Source organism: Chiloscyllium punctatum, chromosome 16, assembly GCF_047496795.1.
Source record: "Chiloscyllium punctatum isolate Juve2018m chromosome 16, sChiPun1.3, whole genome shotgun sequence".
In the NCBI taxonomy this organism is placed as follows: Eukaryota; Metazoa; Chordata; class Chondrichthyes; order Orectolobiformes; family Hemiscylliidae; genus Chiloscyllium; species Chiloscyllium punctatum.
In genome coordinates this window covers 3,670,328-3,695,121 of record NC_092754.1, presented here as the reverse complement: position 1 = coordinate 3,695,121, position 24,794 = coordinate 3,670,328, and the positions used below count along the sequence as shown (strand labels likewise).

The window sequence follows — 24,794 nt, the reverse complement described above, 5'->3', positions numbered from 1 at the left end:
AGTGCACGTTCATAACTCCTTGAAAGTGGAGTTGCAGATAGATAGGATAGTGAAGAAGGCGTTTAGTTTGCTTTCCTTTATTGGTTAGAGCATTGAGTACAGGGGTTGGGAGGTTGTATTGCTGCTGTACAGGACATTGCTTAGGCCACTGTTGGAATATTGTGTGCAATTCTGGCTTGCTTCCTATTGGAAGGATGTTGTAAAACTTGAAAGGGTTCAGAAAAGATTTACAAGGATGTTGCCAGGGTTGGAGGATTTGAGCTATGCGCAGAGGTTGACCAGGCTGGGGCTGTTTTCCCTGGAGTGTTGGAGGCTGAGGGGTGACCTTTCAAAGTTTTTTTAAAATTTATGAGGGACATGGATAGGATAAATAGACAAGGTCTTTCCCTGGGGTGGGGGAGTCCAGAACTAGAGGGCATAGTTTTAGGGTGAGAGGAGAAAGATATGAAATCTAAGGGGCAACTTTTTCATGCAGAGGGTGGTGTGTGTATGGAATGAGCTGCCAGAGGAAGTGGTGGAAGCCGGTACAATCTCAGCATTTAAAAATACCAGGTTCTGTATATGAATAGGAAGGGTTTAGAGGGATATGGGCCATGTGCTGGCAAATGGGACTAGATTAGGTCAGGATAAGTGGTTGGCATGGACGAGTTGGACAGACGGGTCTCTTTCCGGGCTGTACATCTCTGACTGTCTGACTCTAAATGAAATATGATTCATTATCAACTGGACACTATTTTTTTCTTACTCATTTATTTATTCATTTCATGAGTGTCACTTGCTGGGTCAACATTTATTGCTTATTCCTCATTTCCCTTGAAGATGGTGGTGAGTTGCTTTCTTGAATGCTACTGCCCATAGACTTTAATTTTAACAAAACCGTAAAGCAACATTCCCAGAGTGCAACAGATAATGATGAGGCATTGTGTTCACTGGAGCATAGGAGGTTGACAGGTGATGTTATAGAGCTCTATAAAATCATGGCAGGTATAGATAGGGTTAATGGTGGTTGTGTTTTCCATAGGATTGGGGATTTCAAGACTAGGGGACACATTTTTGAGGTGAGGCAAGAGAGATTTAAAAAAAGGACATGAGCAAATATTTTACACAGAGGGTGATTCACATCTGGAATGAACTTCCTGAGGAAGTATTAGATGTGGGCACAATTAAATGACATTTGGATAAGTACATGAATAGGATGGGTTTGGAAGGATATGAACCAGGGGCAGGAAGTAGGGACTAGTTTAGTTTGAGATTGTTTGTTTGGCATGGACTAGTTGGACCAAAGGGTCTGTTTTTGTGCTGTATGACTCTGACTGTCACCAAGATTGCTATTACCATTACAGACTGAACTGCCAGATTGGGGGTGTGGCAGGTGGTGAGAAGACCAACTGGAGGAGAATATTATCTTGATTTCATTCTCCAGTGTATTTTATTGTGGATGTCATGAACAGATTGACCACCACATAGACTCTGTGGAGATGAAGCCCCATCTACACATTGAAGATACCCTCTGTCACGTTGTATCACCCTAAAAAAGGTAGAGTTGCTATAGTCCTGCAAGATCAAGCGACTGCTCTCATTAGAAAGAATCAACTGGTGATAGTTTAACCTGAGGGTCACCACAGCCCAGGCGAAGGGAGAGATGGAGAAGGACAATCGTTCAAGGTAATCCCAGCAGGTTTGGGGATCAAACCCACACTCTACCCTTCACTCTACATTGCAAACCAACTATCCAGCTAACTGACCCCTAACCACCATACTGAATAGGACAGATTTTGAATAGATCTGGCAACTTAAAACCACACATCCATGAGTTGATTGCCATCAGCTACAGCAGAAATGTATTGAACTGCAATCTGTAACCTCATGGCCTGGCACATCCTTACTTTAACATTGTCATTGAGGCAGGAGATCAATTTGAGTTCAGTAAAGAATACCAGGAGCTGCACCAGTGAAAGCTAAAATGAGGTGTGTACCTGATGAAGCTACAGCTCAGGACTGTTTACGTGCCACACAGCAGAGGCAGTGTATTCTCAACCAAGCTCAATGATCCCACAATCAATGGATCAGACCCAGGCTCTGCATTCCTGTTGTTAGGTTCTTTTCCCTAGGTTTCATACAGGAGATGCAATTCGCGCACACCAACTTCTGCAAGCAGTTGAAGTTTATTAAAGTCTGTACACGTTAGGTGACCCCCTTTGGCCCTCCATGATGTGAAGTCCAGTCAAAGAGGCCCCAAACAAAGAAAACACATCCCCTTTATACGGGTCAGTGGTAATGCTCACAGGTACTCCGGCCACTCCCCCCATAACCACAAGTTACTCCAGGTACAATAGGAAGATGAGGTCATCCTCAGAGGTGATGTAAATGCCCTAATCCTGGGGAATCATTATGCAAACCATTTCCTGACTCAGTGATTCTCCAAGACAATGTAGGTATGATATGTCCTAGCTTCGGGGGATGGCTATGAAAGTATTTCTGAATGGAAGGGACTGACTGAGTTTAACTTGATAATAGCAGGAGAGTAGTAGTAAATGGCTGTCTAAATGAAGTGGGAGTCATCCACATTCCTGCATGAATGTTGTCATCACCCACTTCGAGAATGTTCAGCTTCTGGAGGAAGACAGTGCAGTTTAACCCTTTAACACTACATTAATGTCCAGAGAGGGAGTATAATTTAATTTTTTAATATTGCAATCCAGCCTTTATCATTCCATGATAACTACCTAGATGACGCTACCAGCTTTCATAAGCCAGTATTTTTAAGCAAGTTATTGACACACATGTAATGATTATAACAACAACAATTACTAGACCGTGCAGTAAATAGAATTTGCAGAATCCTCCCACGTGGAAAATACGTTCACCAGTAAAGTTCTTAAATCCACAGTCCTTAGTGACCACTCCATCCCCTCCAAGTTACATAGAACATAGAAGAATACAGCGCAGTACAGGCCCTTCGGCCCTCGATGTTGCGCCGATCAAAGCCCACCTAACCTACACTAACCCACTATCCTCCATATACCTATCCAATGCCCGCTTAAATACCCATAAAGAGGGAGAGTCCACCACTGCTACTGGCAGGGCATTCCATGAACTTACGACTCACTGAGTGAAGAACCTACCCCTAACATCAGTCCTATATCTACCCCCCCTTAATTTAAAGCTATGCCCCCTTGTAATAGCTGACTCCATACGTGGAAAAAGGTTCTCACTGTCAACCCTATCTAACCCCCTAATCATCTTGTACACCTCTATCAAGTCACCCCTAAACCTTCTTTTCTCCAATGAAAACAACCCCAAGTGCCTCAGCCTTTCCTCATAGGATCTTCCTCCCATACCAGGCAACATCCTGGTAAACTTCCTCTGCACCCGTTCCAGTGCCTCCACATCCTTCCTATAGTATGGCGACCAAAACTGCACACAATATTCCAGATGCGGCCGCACCAGAGTTGAGTGGAAACAAGCCAGTTATCCAAAGTCTCCTTCAGTAAAGTCCAACCTGAAAACAAAATCCAGTCTGTCCTTCTGCATTACTCCATGGAGAAATCTGAATTCTTGGATAAGGGCATTTAAATACTGAACAAAACTTGCGGAGATGCTTCAGCGCATCTGAGTGTGCAGTGCAGTAGCTGCAGCCGCAGCAGCAGGCTAGGTGAACGCCGCATTCTTTGCTTCTGCTCTCGCTCTGCTATAAAATGTAACAAAGCCAACTGGCTGTTGTGATGTTAGCTTGATCAGTGAACTTTCATATCCTTTAAATGATCGAAAGACAAGGTAAAGGTCATGTGATTTAATGCCCATAGGAAGGCCACTGACAAAAAGTGTACAGACCTTCTCTTCACCATTGTTAGTTTCTTTACTGTTAGTGCTCATGACTGGGGAGCTGATTGAATCTATTGGGTCAGGTTGTGGAGAGGCTGGTGGTGGTTTGAAGGTAGCTTTACCTGTGAATGGAGGAATTCTAGAGACTGTTAGGTGCTGAAAGTACCTTTGCATTTCCTCTTACATTCATTCCTTGCCAAGGTGGCTATCAGCATGAAGACAGTCATACATTTCACTACAATAAATTGCATCTGCCTTTTTCAACATGCTTTGGATTTGCAGTATGAACGGGGCCAATGAAGTCTTGACAATAATTGAAAGAACTTAACCAGCTTAGCCTCAAGTTCTAATATTCTCTAAAATCTTAACAAAACATCAAAGTTAAAATACACTTCTTTTTGTGAATACTCTACATTAAAAACACAGCAGCAAAGATATTATAATACAATACTCTCATCTGGCTAAAGCATGACCACTGACACCTTTGTTTTTTTAAACAGGCATTGTAGAATCTCAAACAACTTGGGTTTGTTTTAATATTACATGTTTGATCATTTTAGAGCATAATGTTGTATAATATGAATGTAAAAACCAAATTTGCCCTATTACATTGTCCACAAAACACATTGAATTAAGATCCTAATTCAAATAAGGCAAAATAGTTACTTAAAAGGACTTTCTGAACCAGTATTTTAACAAACCAAAATGGTTAAACATCAAACACTTTCAGTATGGTATAACTTATATTGAAACTTCTTTTTTCGACCCAAATATTAGTACAACCTTAATTTCAGCGTTCCTCGTGCTTATTTTTTCACATCCTCTTGCTGAAATGACACTTATAAAAAGAGAGAGCCCTCTCAGCGGACCACATGGCACCACAGTCCAAGCCACTCCCTTTCAATGGAAGAAAGACTCGTCTAGTCGAGTCCACAGCCCAGAAACTGAGACTCCCACAACAAAAACCCGGACATAGCTTCCCCAGTAGTCAATGCACTTTACTGTCAGGACTCGAGTGGACCAGTTCTACTTCCTCCCCCTTTTCCCGGTGACGCCATGCCACCCCAAAAGTACTTCAATGGGGAGGTGTGGGGGGCAAAGGTGATAACTTTAAGAAGTACCAAATTTTGTTGAGATGTTTTTCTTTGAAGTTCCTGATTTCTAACATTTTTTTAATGCTCTAGAGCCTCGACCTGTGTCTGTAGGACTCCAAACCCCTTTTACCTAGGGCGCTTTAACCCCCTTTTAAAACCAAGGTGACTTGAACCTCAATCAAAACCCAGAAGCCTCAAACCCCAATTAAAACCTAGCTCGTGCAAAGTGACTCGTTGGTGTGCAAGTGTGCGAGTTACCTTAAAGATTCCATCACCAAGTCCCAGGAGACAAGGGGTCAATGCAGTGTTAAATTTGGAGAGAGAGATCAAGGTGAATTTTAGGGACCATCCATCTCTCACAACCAATACTCGTGATCGCTTACTCAGTCTGTCTGGAACCTCTATGATGGAATCCCACCGCTGCCACCATATGTTGGGTTCTTTTCCTGAGGTTTCGCACACAAGATACAATTCACACACACGTGCACCATCGAGAGCATTCTGTCTGGATGTATTAGTACCTACTATGATAACTGTACCATTGAAGATTGGAGACAGTTACAATCACAAAGGCCAACCTCCCATCTATAGAATCCATCTACCAGGCCCACTCTTTAGGAAAGGCCGCCAGCATTCTCAAAGATCCATCCTACCCTGGCAATGTTTTTCTACAGTCTCTACCATCGAGGAGAAGGTGCAGAAGCCTGAACACACGCACCAGCCGGTTTCAAACCAGTTTCTACCCCACTGTTGTTAGATAACTGAATGGACACTCAAACTCTTTGCGTTCACCTTTACCTGTTTTTTTTTGTTGTTGGTTTTGCTGCTGTTTACCTACTATTTAACCTATCTATGCTATTTAAATATATATTGCTTGCAAGATAAAGCTTTTCACTGTGCCTCGGCATATGTGATAGTAAATTCAATTCAATTCAATAAGATGCTTAAAAGGGGATTGACAAAGTAGATATAGGAAGGATATTGATGGAGCTGGAAAAAGCACAGCAAGGCAAGCAGCATCTGAAGAGCAGGGGAGTCCACGTCTCAGGTAGGAATCTTTGAAAGGTTCTGACCTGAAACGTATACACTCCTGCTCCTCAGATGCTGCTTGACCAGCTGTCCTTTTTCCAGCTCCACACTTTATCGACTCTGACTTTCCAGCATCTGCAGTCCACACTGTCTCTTTAGGAAGAATTGCCCTTCCCAAAGGCTACCTTTGTATTGCTGCATCGACCTTTATGCACACCCTTTGGATGCAGATATCAAAGTGTCACTAGCTGCTGAGGCTCTATTTGTCCCTGGTGTTGCAGAGATGGATGTAGCCACTTTACTGTTGAGGCCATGCCACTGTCTCTTGTAGAGAGGTTTATGCAGAATGAACATGTTTGACCACAAGTCCATCAGGTGATGTTTTACTAGGACAGAGGCCCTACCTGGAAGGGAGATGGTGAATGCTGCCGTTGGTTTTCTGAGCAAACTGTCAAATTCATTTGGTAGATGACACCATTGTCAGAAATTTCCCACAAGCACCAAGTTGTAACCTAACTGATAATGGGAATGACCTGTCTTTCACTAACCATCCAGATGGAGAAACCAAAGAGATGGCATTAAATAATTATTGATTTTAATTTGATTTTGATTCATTGTCACATGAACTGAGGTTCAGTGCAAAGTAGTATTTTGCATGCTAACCAGACAAATCAAACCTCAAACAAGCACCTCAAGATAAAGGAACAGAATGCAGAATAGTGTTACAGCTACAGAAAAGGAGTAGAGAAATACCACCATAATTTAGTTTTCAGGGCACTAATAGTGAAAACTTCCAGAAAAATTGGACTACCTTGTCTGAGTTCAATTAATTTAGTTCTTGCTATTTGTTATGAGAATTAAAATAATTGTATTAAGCAGCAAAACTAAATCACAAGTTCAATCTTGCAGACTCCTTGTTTGGTAATGTTACTTTTTGATTCATTTGTGTGAAACTAGAGCCCTGAGCACGTGTGTATTGTTGAATGTTATTATACACATACTTTCTATTTGTATTCAAGATGTTACTGAACAAAATCATTTGAAATATAATGAATCCTAACCTATCTGCAAAGGCATTCATCATGAAAGTAGAGGTGATGAATGAATGCAAATTGCAGTCATTTATAAAAATGAATTCAACCATATTTAAAGACTCCACAGAGGATTTCAAGCACCAGTAATTTAAAGTGAGGTAAGAGGAATACTGTTAGTTTCTGTTCGGGAATCAACCGATGCAGGGACATGGCTTATCTTGAGTTTTTTTAAAATCAGGTCAGACAACCTTACCTCTCAACTTACAGAAAATAGCTTTGTAATTCCCCTGAGCTGTTTGTCAGTTTGTACTGCAATCATGTGCTTTTGTGTGGTGAGTGAAATTTATTATGGAATTCTGTATATGTCAGATCAACCTACCTTAGAATAAGATCCAGTTGGGAGCGTATGACTTGATGACTCTTAATGATGTCCAACGGGAGTAAAAGCTGACTACCCTAGAAGCTTATCAAAATAAAGAGACTATGACTCTGATGAGCTGATGTTGACGAGAAGATGTGGAGACATACAGGAGAGTGCAGTAGAAAGGGAAAACTCTGATAGCCTGAAGACTTGGTGGTTATATGGCATTATTGACAGGATCCCATTAGCATTTCCTGCCTGACATTGTCAGACTGTGTGTTGAACTTCCTGCCAGTCAACACTGAGAAGCTGGGAGCTGTAAACATGGCGCAGGCTGCTATGTGGCAGGTTAATTATGTGGGTTGTTCATGAATTTTTAATTATTAATCTTATCCCTCCTAAACCCCAGTAGCCATAACAGGGAGGAGTTTCGTGCAGGCGGAAATACTAATCAACCAGCTGAAATTCACAAATGCGTTAATGATCATTATGATATTTACTCAGCTGTGAATCTTTTGCATTTTGGCCATATGTGTATTGATTCTGTTATCATATGTTTGAAATTATCAGAGCTGAATTTATTTGTCTAGGGGGAGGGTAGATTCATTTTGCAATAGTCATTGAAAACAGTTGGACTGTGAAACTTGATTTAAGGCAGAAATATTATGTACCTATCATACTAAACAAGAATTCCAATATAAATTGCATCTTTAAACTCCAGGTCAGAACTTTCTTTTAGAAGTATAATTTAAATTTTAAAAATTAAACTTAACAATGTTTTACATGAATCTAATAACCATTATCCCTGGATTGAAACTAGACTTTGAATAAGGCTTTATATCCTAGTCAGAATATTGACCCCATCTTGTTAAATTTCTTGGCATTTAGTTTGTGAATTACGTCTTTAAAATATAATTGTCCATTAACTAATTTATGTCATTGAGATTATTTTACTTTAAATGATTTGTCAAAAGAATTAATAAAATCAAATCTGAAAATGAATAAAATGCAATCTTGCTATTGGTTCTTGGAGCAAGCATTAAGTTGTTTCTCCTTTCCTTCCCCCAATTGTAAAAGACAAAGGGTATGTTATAGAAGTCAATACCACATATGTCTCTACAAGCACTGATGTTGCCTTTTCAACATCTCTAAATTCTTTTACAAATGCATTCATTTAAATTCACCGCTGTTGACCTCCCCATAGGATTTGCATGCATCAGTTGTGCATTAACAAAATGTAGATGCGCGCACTCAAGTCAAATGCGATGTATGTTGCTTTGGGATACTATTGAATCAGCGTTTGAAATTGTCCAGTTTAATCAGGGTACTCCCAATTCCTTTTGAAGAATCAGCAGCTTAGCAAAATTAGCAGAGAGAGGGCATTTCAGATAAATGCTTCATCAATACTGTTCCATGCCATAATTTCAGGGCTGTATACAACTGTTTGAGTAATTACTTGTGACTTCAGTATTGACTTCATACTGAATAGAATAAGCTGCAAATCACATCTGTTCTGAAACAGTCATGACAGATGGTGCCACAGTGCTTGCACTCGTTATTGTGTGACTTACATAGTTCAGAGAATTATAGTGCATATTGATTATTCATCATTTTATATTTAGCTGTCATTACAAATGTTACCATTGACAACAATGAAATGTCCTTACATTTGTGTATGTTAAATCTAAATATATTGAATCTATAATTTCATGCCTCCGTTTCACTTTAATTCTCTGTCTGTATAGGCTCTGACTGTTGCTCTGGAAATGGTGGAAGGCAGATCAGAGCAATCTGACATGATTTTCGTGGACTACTTTGCTTTCTTTTAGAAGGCGAAATGGAAAGTGTTTTTTGAGCCCGAATCACAACTTGGCTTCTTGCCACTGCAGCTTCATCCACTCACTGTGCTGCCCACAGTTGGCCTTCTGTATCATTTTACAAGATTTCTGTTTTCTTTGGGTGTGGACTTTCAATTCTTTTCCATTCTAGATGTAGCTCCTGTACAGTAAATGGTGGTATTTATATTAATTTGTTGAGATATTTATTGTGACAGCAGAAATAGGAACATGAAGCCTACTCCAGTTGGTTAGCAACATCTTATTGGAAAAATTTGAGTTTAAAATTTTTTTTTTCATCGGATGAATTTTCCAGGCATGTTGTAGTGCCGTGTCTGAATGAAAGATGGGGGAGAGGAGCTGGAAGCGGCATTATCTTTGCAATAGGTTCATTTAATGAGATGGCATTTTATATCTCAACATACAATTCGTATCCGGTGGTCAGAATCGCACTTGTTATGACTTATTCTTTTATTCATTTGGAGGGACTTCTAAACAGGTACTTAGCAGCAGGGAGGGAGAGAAATCCTAGGTTGTTATCATTTGAATCATTTAAAATTATCATTTTATCTCCCATCTCTTAAGAGAAACCAATGTAGGAGTGATATTTCACTACGTTTCAGATAATACCCTGAAACAAGCTCACTTGCCAAATATACTGTTTTATATTGCATTGTTATATGTGATATTTTCCACTAGATGCTGCTAGTATCTCTCATGTATTGTGCTAGTGCCCCCCTGTGGCATGAATCGGGTCAAGAAATTAGTGAGGCCACTTTAGTGATACTGTGTAAAATTCTGGTCACCCTACTATAGGAAGGATGCAGAAAAAATTGCAATGATGTTGCTGGGACTGAAAGGTTTGAGGTATAAGGAGAGGCTGGTTAGGCTAGGAATTTTTTTCCCTGGAGCATCAGAGGCTGAGGGATGATCTTAAAGAGGTTTATAAAATCATGACCATAATTAAAGTAAATAGTTAAAGATTTTTCCGCAGGGTGGGGGAGTCCAAAACTGGAGGGCATAGGTTTAAAGTGAGAGCGGAAAGATTTAAAAGGGACCTGAGGGGTACCTTTTTCTCACATGCAGCGTGGTGTGTGAATGGAATGAGCTGCCGGAGGAAGTTGTAGAGGCAGGTAGAAAAGGCATTTGGACAGGTAGATGAATAGGCAAGGTTTAGAGGAATATGGACCAAATACACACAAATGGGACTAGTTCAGTTTGGGATACCTCATCAGCATGGACATGTTGAACCAAAAGATCTGTTTCTGTGCTATATGACTCTGACTTTGTTATTATGGTGTTTCATTGAAAAGATTGGTGAGTCTAGAGACTTGGCCCCAAATGGCCTGTTTCCACACTGTAGAGGTTCTATGATTCTAAAGTTTTGTTAAGCATAGGGGCTTGAATAATGCTTTTACTAAGCATTCATAAAACTAAGGTCTGATTCATTAGCTTCCACAGCAAAAAAACTTTCCCCTGTTGATTAATATCCACAGCAAGATCCTGAAAAGTGTGGACTGTTTTGTGTTTTTTTGAAGACGACAGGCTTAGGTAATGCCTTTTATCATTGTCTCCAGTGTACCAGCTCAATATTCAACTGATCAGGGAACAGTGTATTTGAGGACCAGGATTTCACACCATGGTTTACTGGACAGCAGTAATCTCTATGGTCCGTGTGTTTTAGAGACTATAACAGGCACTTCAAAGCACTGGAGAGGTACCATTGATTGTGCCTTCACAAGATCCTCCAAATCCTGACAAAAAAGGTGCTTCCAATAACCAAATTCTCTCTCAAGTTGTCTTGTCCAACATTGTTAATCACAAAATCTATTGAAATGAGACCTTCAGTATACTGTCAGCAACATTGTCATTTTAAATATAAATGCCCGCCAGTTCTTAAAAATCTGACGTGCATTGTTACAATCTGAAGCAGGTAAGTGAAATTTCAATCAGGTAATGTAAGCAATTTCGTAGTTGTCTGGAGGAGTATTCTAAATAGCAGCAGCTTAATAAAAAAAAAACTGCCAATGTTATAGAGTCATAGAGATGTACAGCATGGAAACAGACCCTTCGGTTCAACCATCCATGCTGACTACATATCCCAACCCAATCTAGTCCCCCCTACCAGCCTAACAGAAGAAATTTCTGCTTAACAAACCACTTTATATCTTTTGAATGCGTCAATGGTAATAGGTTGTCGAATTTCATAAGAGTAGTTTAGAATTTTTGACAAGGTTTCAAATAGGAAATTACTAAATAAATTGAAATCCAAGTTTGAACATAGTGCTCATAAATTATATAAAATCATTTAAGGGCAAAAGAGTAACTTGGAGAGAATAGGGACCCTTAAAGATCAACGAAGCCTTCTGAGTGTGGAACCACAGGAGATAGGTGAGATACTAAATCAGTATTTTGTATCCGTATCTATTGTGGACAAGAATTTGGAAGCTAGATAGCTTTGAGAAATGGTGATATCTTGAAAAGTTCCGTGCTACAGAGGAGTTGGTGCTTGATTTCTTAAGGCTCATAAAGGTGGATAAACCCCTGGAACCTGACCAGTTATACCCTAGAGCTTTGTGGGAAACAAGGGAAGAAATTTCCGGACCCTTGCTGAGATATTTTGTATCATCGATAGCCACAGGTGAGGTGCCGAAATACTAGAGGTAGGCTAATGTGGTGCCATTATTTAAGAAAAGTGATCAGGAAAAGCCAGGGACGGTAGACTGGTGAGCCTGACATCAGTGGTAAGTTGTTGGAGGGGTTTCTCAGGGATAGGATCTATATGTATTTGGAAACGCAAGAACTGATTAGGGACAGTCAACATAGCTTTGTGTGGGAAATCATTTCTCACTAACTTGATTTGAGTTTTTTTGAAGTGACAAGATTGATGAAGCCAGAGTGGTGTATATTGTCTGTATAGACTTCAGCAAGGTGCTCGACAAGGTTCCACATGGTAGAGGGGTTAGATCACATGGAATCCAGTGAGACCGAGCCATTTGGATACAAAATGGGCTTGAAGGAGACACAGGGTCACAGTGGAGGGTTGTTCTTTGGACTGTGGGACTGTGACCAGTGGTGTGCCACAAGATTTGGTGCTGGGTCCACTGTTGTTTGTCACTTATATAAACGACTTGGATGTGAATATAGAAGGAATAGATAGTAAGTTTGCAGGTGATATATTGGATGGTGCAGAAGTTACCTCCAAGTCCAGTGGGACCTTGATCAGATGGGCCAATGGGCCAAGGAGTGGCAGATGGAGTTTAATTTAGGTAAATGTGAGGTGTTGGCCTTTGGAAAGGCAAACCAGGGAAGGACTCATACACTTAATGGTAGAGTCCCAGAGACTGAACAAAGCGATCTTGGGGTGCAGGTTCATAGTTCTTTCAAGATGCTGTCACGTATAGATAGGGTGGTGTTGCCCGTTTGAGAGACAACAGAGCGTACATAAACAAAGATACAGTAGAGACACGTAGAGCTCTATAAAACACAATTAGTTTATTAAGTACTTGAACAAATAACACAGACTTTTAACTACTAGGTCAATCATTGTCTTTCACTATCCTGATTCCTGTAACTAAACCTGAACGTTATTACCTGGGAGAGTTGGCAGCAGGCCAGGCTGAAACTCTGTTTGACATCTTCTCCACACTTCCGGACATAAGGTACTTTCTTACAACATATGTCTTTGAAGTGTTGCTGAACAAAAGGATTTCTTCAGGCTTTGTACGCAAATCTTTGTGTTAAGTATGTGGCTTATTTGTAACTAACCGTGCATGTGACCAAACCTGACTATTTTGACCAAATGTATGCCTTATCTGGTAGAGACAGGTTTCCTACAGTTTTTACTCTCAGCAGTCCTGACTGACCCTCTGTAATTCCATTCATATAACAGCCTATTGTTAAACTTCTTATCAGTTCCTCTCATCTTTAGCCTTATCAACAGTGGTGAAGGAAGTGTTTGGTATTCTGGATTGGTGGTGCTGGAAGAGCACAGCTGTTCAGGCAGCATCCAAGGAGCAGCAAAATCGACGTTTCGGGCAAAAGTCCTTCATCAGGAATAAAGGCAGAGAGCCTGAAGCATGGAGCGAGTTTGTTTCACGACATGGTTGAAGAGCTTCAGGGCAGAGGAGATTCTTGTAGAGAGGGGAGGAAAACTTCTTCAAGGCAGACATCCTTGCAAGAGGATTCGCAGTAGGGTTAAAATCAACGAGGTAAAAACAATGACTGCAGATGCTGGAAACCAGATTCTGGATTCCTGTTGCCAGGATGTCTGCCTTGAAGTTTTCCTCCCCTCTCTACAAGAATTTCCTCTGCCCTGAAGCTCTTCAACCATGTCGTGAAACAAACTCGCTCCATGCTTCAGGCTCTCTGCCTTTATTCCTGATGAAGGGCTTTTGCCCGAAACATCGATTTTGCTGCTCCTTTGATGCTGCCTGAACTGCTGTGCTCTCCCAGCACCACTAATCTAGAATCTGGTTTCCAGCATCTGCAGTCATTGTTTTTACCAAGGTGTTTGGTATGCTTGCCTTTATTGGTCAGTGCATTGTGTTTAGGAGTTGGGATGATATGCTGCAGCTGTACAGGACATTGGTTAGGCTACTCTTAAAAATGTGTTGCTGGAAAAGCGCAGCAGGTCAGGCAGCATCCAAGGAGAAGGAGAATCAACGTTTTGAGCATAAGCCCTTCTTCAGGAATGAGGAGGGTGTGCCAAGCAGGCTAAGATAAAAGGTAGGGAGGAGGGACTTGGGGGAAGGGCGTTGAGAATGCGATAGGTGGAAGGAGGTTAAGGTGAGCGTGATAGGCTGGAGAGGGGATGGAGGTGGAGAGGTCGGGAAGAAGATTGCAGGTCAAGAGGGCGGTGCTGAGTCTGAGGGTTGGGATTGAGAAAAGGTGAGGGGAGGGGAAGGGAAATGAGGAAGCTGGAGAAATCTGTATTCATCCCTTGTGGTTGGAGGGTTCCTAGGCGGAAGATGAGTCGCTCTTCCTCCAGGCATCATGTTGCCATGGTCTGGCGATGGAGGAGTCCAAGGACCTGCATATCCTTGGTGGAGTGGGAGGGGGAATTAAAGTGTTGAGCCACGGGGCGGTTGGGTTGGTTGGTGCGGGTGTCCCAGAGGTGTTCTCTGAAACGTTCCGCAAGTAGGCGGCCTGTCTCCCCAATGTAGAGGAGGCCACATCGGGTGCAGCGGATGCAGTAAACGATGTGTGTGGAGTTGCAGGTGAATTTCTAATGGATATTGAAGGATCCCTTGGGGCCTTGGAGAGATGTGAGGGGGGAGGTGTGGGCGCAGGTTTTGCACTTTTTGTGGTTGCAGGGAAAGGTGCCGTGAGTAGAGGTTGGGTTGGTGGGGGGGGTGTGGATCTGATAAGGGAGTCGCAGAGGGAGTGGTCTTTCCGGAACGCTGAAAGGGGTGGGGAGGGAAATATATCCTTGGTGGTGGGATCCGTTTGGAGGTGGTGGAAATGATGAAGGATGATCCGATGTATCTGGAGGTTGGTGGGGTGATAGGTGAGGACTAGTGGGGTTCTGTCCTGGTGGCGATTGGAGGGGCGGGGTTCAAGGGCAGAGGAGCAGGAAGTGGAGGAGATGCGGTGGAGAGCATAGTCAACCACGTCTGGGGGGAAATTGCAATCTTTGAAGAAGGAGGCCATCTGGGTTGTTCGGTATTGGAATTGGTCCTCCTGGGAGCAGATGCAGCGAAGGTGAAGGAATTGGGAATATGGGATGGCTTTTTTACAGGGGGCAGGGTGGGAAGAGGTGTAATCGAGGTAGCTGTGGGAGTCAGTCGGTTTATAGTATACGTCCGTGTTGAGTCGGTCGTTAGAGATAGAGGTGTCTAGGAAGGGGAGGGAGGAGTCTGAGACGGTCCAGGTAAATTTGAGGTCAGGGTAAAGGTGTTAGTAAAGTGGATGAACTGTTCAACCTCCTCGTGGGAGCACGAGGTAGCGCCGATACAGTTATCATGTAGCGGAGGAAAAGGGGGGTGGTGCCAGTGTAGCTGCAGAAGAGGGACTGTTCCACATATCCAATGAAGAGGCAGGCATAGCTGGGGCCCGTGCAGGTGCCCATGGCTACTCCTTTGGTTTGGAGGAAGTGGGAGGGTTGGAAGGAGAAGTTGTTAAGAGTGAGGACCAGTTCAGTCAGTCGACGGAGAGTGTCAGTGGAAGGGTGCTGGTTGGTTCAGCGGGAAAGGAAGAAGCGGAGGGCTTTGAGTCCTTCGTGATGGGGGATGGAGGTGTATAGGGACTGGATGTCCATGATAAAGATAAGGCGTTGGGGGCCAGGGAAGTGAAAATCATGGAGGAGGTGGAGGGCGTGGGTGGTGTCCCGAACGTAGGTGGGGAGTGCTTGGATTTCCCGGATTAACGAATTCAACACATGGCGAGATGTCGAACAATTCTTCCGCCGCCTTCGTCTCCATGCCTACTTCTTCAACCAGGACCCCCGCCCATCCTCTGACGACCCCTTCTCCCGCCTCCAACACACCCCATCCACCTGGACACCCCGTGCTGGCCTCTTACCCGCCCTCTATCTCTTCACAGCCAACTGCTGCCGTGACATTAACTGCCTCAACTTCTCCACCCCCTCACCCACTCCAACCCCTCACCCTCTGAACGTGCAGCCCTCCACTCCCTCCGCTCCAACTCCAACATCACCATCAAACCGGCAGACAAGGGAGGCACGGTGGTAGTTTGGCGCACCGATCTTTATATTGCAGAGGCTAAACGCCAGCTCGCGGACACATCCTCCTACTGCCCCCTTGACCATGACCCCACCTCTCACCACCAAACCATCATCTCCCAGACCATCCATAACCTCATCACCTCAGGGGATCTCCCATCCACCGTCTCCAACCCTCATAGTCCCACAACCCTGTACCACCCATTTCTACCTCCTGCCCAAAATCCACAAACCTGACTGCCCCGGCCAACCCATTGTCTCAGCCTGCTCCTGCCCCACCGAACTCATTTCTGCATACCTTGACACGGTCCTGTCCCCCTTAGTCCAAGAACTCCCCACCTACATTCGGGACACCACCCACGCCCTCAACCTCCATGATTTTCGCTTCCCCGGCCTCCAACGCCTTATCTTCACCATGGACATCCAGTCACTATACACCTCCATTCCCCCATCACGAAGGACTCAAAGCCCTCCGCTGCTTCCTTTCCCACTAAACCAACCACTACCCTTCCACTGACACACTCCTTCGACTGACTGAACTGGTCCTCACTCTTAACAACTTCTCCTTCCAATCCTCCCACTTCCTCCAAACCAAAGGAGTAGCCATGGGCACCTGCATGGGCCCCAGCTATGCCTGCCTCTTCATTGGATATATGGAACAGTCCATCGTCCGCAGCAACACGGGAACCACTCCCCGCCTTTTCCTCCACTACATTGATAACTGTATCGGTGCTACCTCGTGCTCCCACGAGGAGGTTGAACAGTTCATCCACTTTACTAACACCTTCCACCCTGACCTCAAATTTACCTGGACCGTCTCAGACTCCTCCCTCCCCTTCCTAGACCTCTCCATCTCTATCTTGGACGACCGACTCAACATGGACGTATACTATAAACTGACTGACTCCCACAGCTACCTAGACTACACCTCCTCCCACCCTGCCCCCTGTAAAAAAGCCATCCCATATTCCCAATCCTTCACCTTCGCCGCATCTGCTCCCAGGAGGACCAATTCCAATACCGAACAACCCAGATGGCCTCCTTCTTCAAAGACCGCAATTTCCCCTCCGACGTGGTTGACTATGCTCTCCACCGCATCTCCTCCACTTCCAGCTCCTCAGCCCTTGAACCCCGCCCCTCCAATCGCCACCAGGACAGAACCCCACTAGTCCTCACCTACCATCCCACCAACCTCCAGGTACATCGGATCATCCTTCATCATTTCCGCCACCTCCAAACGGATCCCACCACCAAGGATATATTTCCCTCCCCACCCCTATCAGCATTCCGGAAAGACCACTCCCTCTGCGACTCCCTTATCAGATCCACACCCCCCCACCAACCCAACCTCTACTCACGGTACCTTCCCCTGCAACCGCAAAAAATGCCAAAAGTGCGCCCACACCTCCCCCCTCACTTCCCTCCAAGGCCCCAAGGGATCCTTCAATATCCATTAGAAATTCTCCTGCACCTCCACACACATCGTTTACTGCATCCGCTGCACCCGATGTGGCCTCCTCTACATTGGGGAGACAGGCCGCCTACTTGCGGAACGTTTCAGAGAACACCTCTGGGACACCCGCACCAACCAACCCAACCGCCCTGTGGCTCAACACTTTAATTCCCCCTCCCACTCCGCCAAGGACATGCAGGTCCTTGGACTCCTCCATCGCCAGACCATGGCAACACGATGCTTGGAGGAAGAGCGACTCATCTTCCGCCTAGGAACCCTCCAACCACAAGGGATGAATGCAGATTTCTCCAGCTTCCTCATTTCCCCTCCTCCCACCTTTTCTCAGTCTCAACCCTCAGACTCAGCACTGCCTTCTTGACCTGCAATCTTCTTCCCGACCCCTCTGCCCCCACCCCCTCTCCAGCCGATCACCCTCACCTTAACCTCCTTCCACCTATCTCATTCCCAACGCTCCTCCCCCCCCAAGTCCCTCCTCCCTACCTTTTATCTTAGCCTGCTTGGCGCACACCCTCCTCATTCCTGAAGAAGGGCTTATGTCCGAAACGTCGATTCTCCTTCTCCTTGGATGCTGCCTAACCTGCTGCACTTTTCCAGCAACACTTTTTTAAGCTCTGATCCCCAGCGTCTGCAGTCCTCACTTTCTCCTAACTGGTTAAGCTACATGGAATGCTGCATTCAGTTCTGGTCTCTCTGCTGTAGGGAATATGTTAAACTTGAAAGGGTTCAGAAAAGATTTACAAGAATGTTGTTGAGTTGGAGGACTTGAGCTACAGGGAGAGGCTGAATAAGCTGGGGCTATTTTCCCTGGAGCGTTGGAGGTAGAGGGGTGATCTTACAGAAGTTTATAAAAATCATAAGGGGCATGGACAGGGTGAACAATCAAGGTCTTTTCCCTGGGGGAGTTCAAAACTAGAGGGCATAGGTTTAAGGTGAGAGGAGAAAGATTTAGAAGGGACATAAGGGGCAACTTTTTCATGCAGAGAGTGTTGCACGTATGGACTGAGCTGCCAGCGGTGGTGGAGGCTGGTACAATTACAGCATTTAAAAGGCATCTGTATAAGTTTAGAGTGATATGGGCCGATGCTAGCAAATGGGATTTGATTAATTTAGGATATCTGCTTGGCATAGACAGTTTGGTCCAAAGGGTCTGTTTCAATTCTGTGCAACTCCTTGACTCCTATGAGGAAATTAGGAATAAGTGTGAATGTTTTAGCCGATTCAGGGAGAGGTGCTGAAAACCATAACTCCATTGACCTGGATTATTTCTTTCCTGCTTAAAAGTTAGAACTGGTTATGAACTTGATAAGTTTGCAAGATACACTACAACAGAGAGCGCTGTGGAGACAGATGTACAGAACTGCAAAATGTATGTTATGATAAGTTAGGTTAAAAGGTTGATTTGCCTATGATCCAATAACTGAGTTGGCATTTCTTTTTAAAAATTAATAGCTGAAAGGATAATGAAACAAAATTTCATGTTTCAAGACTTTTACTGTCACAAGAGACAAAAAGGTATATTGACTAAACAGTTATCTTTGTACATAACCTTATATTTAAACTACAAAGCAGAACAGTTGGAATTTATCCTTCCCATCAGAGATTTTATGTCATGACATTATCTTGATCCTTTATACAGAACCATTCTAATCTTGACTCTTGGACCAAACAATGCAAAGCAGAGCCAGATAGCCAGCAAGTGCTATGTTATGGCAGCCTTGGCATTTTAGGATTTATGCTGTTGAATCCAAATATAAGTTAGACTAAATTAATTTGTTAGATCTGGGCAGCACCAAGCAATTGTGATGGTTTAACAAATGGCAGTTATTTCAAGATTTGTCAGATGTAAATGGATATATTTCTGAATTCACGGTGATAGTATGATGGCACACTGCTTTTATTTTAATCCTCCTCAATGTTCGAGCAGCAGTAGAATGATTGAGTTAACCTGTAAGTGGGTCCATCAGGGCTTTACAGGCTATTGGGCCTCATGTAATGTTTCCCTTAGAATTTCACAGCAGAGAGAGAGAGCATAAATATAGCATGATCTTAAGGCACAGGTGTATCTCAAATAGTCGCCAAGTGAAACCCTCCAGGATAGGAAGACAGAAGATGATGAATGAGCTGGAAGCTGACTGCAATTAATAATGTCAAAACCACTGACCTGAAAGAAAAGCAAGTGCCAAAACGAATCAAAACTAAATTAAGGAAAGATGCAAAGTAGGGAGATATTTAATGAGCATACTCTGGGAAATGACTGTTTTAATAAGGAAGGTAAAGGAGCCTGAGAATCACATCTCAGACTCTCCAATGAGTCAACTGGAAAACCTATACATAGAAATGTAAAATGATGGATTCAGTAAATACTGCACACAAATGACGTCACATTGCATACACTGAGAATGGCAGGGTCTGAGAAGCCCTGACTAACTGTTAGGCCTCGAACCGGATTCTAATGAGCTCTAGGTTGTAGGAGGAACCCAGGAAGATGAAGGAAGAAGTAGTTGAGGGCATTGTAGTAGCTTGCAAGTAAGTGATTGCCAAAGCACTCTGGCAAACAGGAAACTAAAAACTCGAGCAGGGCAGCAGCTTGTGGGGATTGTGAAACAGGGAGGGGTTTGGAATGTATGCCAATAGATGGCAAGAGGCCTCAGAGTGCAGGGGCCTGGAGATATCTGGATCGGTAGTATTGTAGAACAGGGGGACCTTGGGGTTCAGGTACATAGTTCATTGACAGTTGTGTCACAGGTAGACAGGCTGGTTAAGATGACATTTAGCATGCTTGCCTTTCTTGGTCAGATCATTGGGTATAGGAGTTTGGATGTCAAGTTGAGGTTGTACAGGCTGTTGGTGAGGCCAGTTTTGGAGTACTGTGTGCAGTTCTGGTTGCCTTGCTGTGGAAAGGATATTATTAAATTGGAGAAGGCTAAGAGGATGTTGTCTGGACTTGAGAGTTTGAATAATAGGGACAGGCTGAATAGGCTGAGGCTTCTTTCAGTGGAGCATAGGAGGTTAAAGGGTGACTCTCAAAGGTTTATAAAATCATGAGGAGCATTGATAAGATGAATAGCAAGTCTTTTCTATGGGGTGGGTGAGTTCAAAGCTGGGGATATGACTTTAAGGTGAGAGGAGAAAGATTTAAAAGGTATCTGAGGGGAAACTTTTTTACACAGGGTAGTTCATATGTGGAATGAACTGCCAGAGGTAGTGGTAAATGCAGGTACAGTTAGAACATTTAAAAGACATACGTATAGGTACATGAATAAGAAAGGACTAGAGGGATATAGGCCAAACGCAGAAAGTTGGTGCGACTTTGATTTGGGAAACTTGGTCAGCATGGGCAAGTTGGACCAAAGGGTGTGTTTCTATGCTGTCTGACTCTATGACTGTATTTTAAGACTGGAGAGGATGCGAGGTTGAGGACAGTCTCAGACCGAAAGGTTTGAAGTGGCAGTGATTGAGTGTGTCCCTTAATATGGACCTTTGAGGTGGTCAATAATAATTTGTGACAGCTCCTGAAGGGAATCAGGACTTAAAAAGCAGCCTTACTCTAAAATGACTGATACTGGTAAAACTAGACGTCGATTTTAATAAGTTGAGTTAGACACCAGATGTCATTTGGCAGCTTTACTGCTTTTGCTTCTGGAAGGCATTCTGTGGCATTAGTTTTCCTGAATACAGCCCCACAATAATGCTAGCTGCTTCAGACTAATCAAATCTCGTGAAAGCCTCTAATAGCCATTTGGCTATTGCATATGCAAAATTTCTAATAACAGTGTATGTGCTGCTAAAATCATTTGTTCTGGATATGCGTTTGCTCACTGAGCTAGAAGGTTCATTTTCAGATGTTTTGTCACCATACTAGGTGACATAATCAGTGAGCCTCCTGATGAAGCCGAAGTATGGTGACGAAATGTCTGAAAATGAACCTTCCAGCTCAGAGAGCGAATCTCCATCCAGAACCTCAACCTGAGCTATAAATCTTCTCAAAACTTGCTAAATCCATTTATCCTTCATGCCTGCCATTTTGGACACGCATATATTACCTAATAAATGTACATGTGACAGTGTTATTCCTGAGATAGGATAACAGTATCTTGATGGCTAGTGAAGGGTTTGTGAAGACTGCTTTTACATTTAAACATACACTCAGAAGTGACTGCTGCCAACAGTGTGAAACATCAAGCAAACCCTTCTCATTTTACTGCTGTCTTTTCCCTGTGTACAATAGATTAACTATTTAACTAATTAAATATTTTAAGGTTGTACCTTTTGTAAAATTAATCTGTTTTTATCCCATTCTTCAGAATCTTTCTTCGTTCTCAGCTCCACGCATGTATGTTGATTTGTTTCTTCACTGTTTTCCAATTGAAAAAGTTATATTGTCTATATTTCACCTTGATGAGCTAGGAACATACTATTTTGGAAGCCTTTACTAAACCATGATTTATGAATGTATGGCATGATAATCTCACTGCCCCATCTCAGTTTCTGAATTCCCCCATCACTTCACATAGCATGAGCTTTGTCAGGTCTTAGCTGCTGTGCTCCATGCAGTTTTACCCATCACATTGTGCAACCAGAACTGCCTTTGCTGTCAGGAGTTAAGGAGCCTCAGCAGTTCAATTGCTGAGAAGCAGAGGGTTGATTGGCCAAAACTGCTTTCCTTCTGGACTTTGTCATAAATTTATGACAATGATGTCAATTCATCTTGTAAATAAAATGCTCGGAATTTATAACTGTTCAGAGACTGTTCCCTGATGGCTCTGGGAGTTTATCCACTGTGTCATTTAGCCTTCCAGAATAAAGATCTTTTCAGGGCTGTATTGAATTAACCCAGCTCAAAGGTTTCTTTAATTGTTTTTGAGTTCTTGTTTTAGGAGAGAAAGAAATCAGTTGTCATGCACTTCCTTGCCATCCAGAGCATACCATGTTGAAATTTGATTCTGTTCTTACCCATTCATTATCACAATTTGCGCAGGGCTAATTAATCATAGCCTTGTGTGACATCTAGCTGACAGAGTTCTGGGAGTTTGACTGAGGTGCTGTTGTGCAAGATGCACTGTGTAGTCAGTCTTGCTGACAAGTCACGTATAAAACCTGTATCGATGGTGCTTGAATACTGAAATGAGTATCAGAATTTTGCCCATTAAATGTGATACAAAGCAAAACAGAAAGTATTCATATGTTAATCTAAATGGATTGAAACTTATTCCCCCAGCTCAAAATTCAGCAATGAGATGAAAAAATAGTGTTGCCAGCCACACATTACTGTTGCTTTTTCCAAAGTTGACGTAAGTTATAACATAGCAACAGTCCATTTGACCCAACCAGTCTACGTTAGTATTTATTCCCCAAATGGGCAAATGGTTCTAAACATCCTGTCCCCTTATATTTTCATGTCCCCCTTTACTTTCATCCAGTCTAACCTTGAATGTTGTCAATAGTTTCTTCGTCGTAACTCCCCATGTTTGCAAGTTCATTCTGCTGTCTTTTCTGAAGATCCTGCATTTAATCAAGTATCTATGGTCCTCCTTTCAGATCTCTTAACAGTTGGTTACATCTCACCTATATCATCTTTTTAATATTTTAATCACTTCTATTATGGTGCCTCAGTTGGTTGTGTACTGATTTTTAAAAAAAAGACACAATTTTTCAAATTTTTTGAATGTCTATGACCTTGTACCAAACAGCATTCTAATGAATCAACACTACACCGGCCGTATAACTTCAATATTCTTTCTATTGAATGGAACCAAAACTATCACTATGTTTAATCAAGGTTGTAATAAGGTTTTACCATTGCTTATCGTTTTGTCTTAGTTTTTGAGCTTTTGAGATTAATCAGTTTCTTTTTCTATGATCCTAACCCAAGATTCCACCTGTGTTGTGTAAATCCTCCCCCCCCCCCAAAACCAATCCTCTGCTTTTCCACAGCATTGAATCTTCAGAACATAATTACTGCTGTTCCTTGCATACACTCATTTTTGCATGCCATGGACAGTCTGTCACACCTGTTCAAAGGTTTTCAGTGATATTGGCCTTGATCTGGACAGAATTTACTTTTCATGAATTCAGCTGGGAAACATAGTTGTTTTCACAAGATTACTACCGAGTTGCCATCTCCGCATTCTGCCTGGCACTCCCCATTCTTAAGCCACAGCAAGAGACCTGCACCAAATCCAATCAAGATTGTATCATTGATTGGGACCCATGAACCCATTTAGACCACAAATCCTTTGTGCTCTGTCTTCCCAAAGTAGTACTTGATGAGATTACATTCCCTCCAGTGTGGAAACCGGGCCTTTCAGCCCAACAAGTCCACACTTATATAGAAGAGGAGAGAAACAATGGCATAAGAAGAGAAATATAGTAACATTTATGCTACACGTTAAGAATCTTTTGTATCTGATTTCTGTTTTAAATTCAAATCTTAAATGTGTGGAAGTTCTCATATGCAAATAATATACACATTTTATAACCTGTTAATTAACAGATAAGCTGCCAGACAAAGTACCCTTTGCTTTTGCTTTGACTATAAATTTAAAATGGAATAATTATTTGTCCAGTAGAAAGTTCCAAAAGATAATTTGCTTTTTGAAGATCTATTTAATTTTATGGTGATTAGAGATTATAAATGGCGCTAGTTCATTAGAAAGTTTTGATGACTTCGGAATATTATCAAATAACGAGTTCCTAATTTAATTGAGGTATTTAAGATAACAGGAGGATCTCTCATTCTTACTATTCAAATAATTAAAATTTTCTTAAAATTAGTTTCTACCATGCTACCAAGTGTTAATTAAGCCTGGAGCTTTGGAAATTGATCGATATGCTTTTAGCAAGTTGTGATACTCCCTTAATTTATTGCAAGCTCATTGATTTCTTATTTTTTATTTCCTCTGTTTGCAGGGTTCCTGTTGGTCCACGGCAGAATTTACCAAGGATTGTACTAAAGGGGATCTTCCAGGGTAGTAAAGTTGTTCGAGGACCGGATTGGGACTGGGGCAATCAAGATGGTGAGCATGCTGTTTCTGTCAGCTCAATTGAATTATAAGCAATAGTAGAAGGTGGTAGCAGCTGACAACTTTTTTGTTAATTGATGAAGAATCTCTGACCATTGCACATGTCCTATGTATTTATTTTACATCAGTCATTTCTCCATGTTATTCATTTGAAGAAAGAAAATAATGTTAATTGTAAAGAATATTTATTGACCTTTAATGATACAAAGGATGGCAGTTGAGCTTTCTGGTCAAGGTTGTCTGACCATTTAGAAATTGGAACGGAGAACTGGTTCCTTAAGGCCAAATGCAATGATATATAACTATGTGCATAAATAGTTGTATGCTGGTATTCCCATAATAAAACTGCCAATGTGGCATTTAAACATATGCTGTCTCAGCAACCTAAAGGTAATTATACTGTTGTGCAATCTGAACTTTTATGAATGGAAATGAAGG

The 24,794-nt window shown here is 42.5% G+C and overlaps 1 protein-coding gene across 8 annotated transcripts in view; it reads left to right on the top strand.

Moving 5' to 3' along the window:
* Positions 1-24,794, top strand: part of mib2 (MIB E3 ubiquitin protein ligase 2) — a 229,932-nt gene that overhangs the window by 128,216 nt on the left and 76,922 nt on the right. For all 8 annotated transcript variants that reach the window (XM_072586015.1, XM_072586016.1, XM_072586021.1 and 5 more), the window contains one exon: positions 24,244-24,350. In XM_072586015.1, the coding sequence (XP_072442116.1) occupies positions 24,244-24,350 (107 nt within the window). The remainder of the gene's footprint in view (positions 1-24,243; positions 24,351-24,794) is intronic.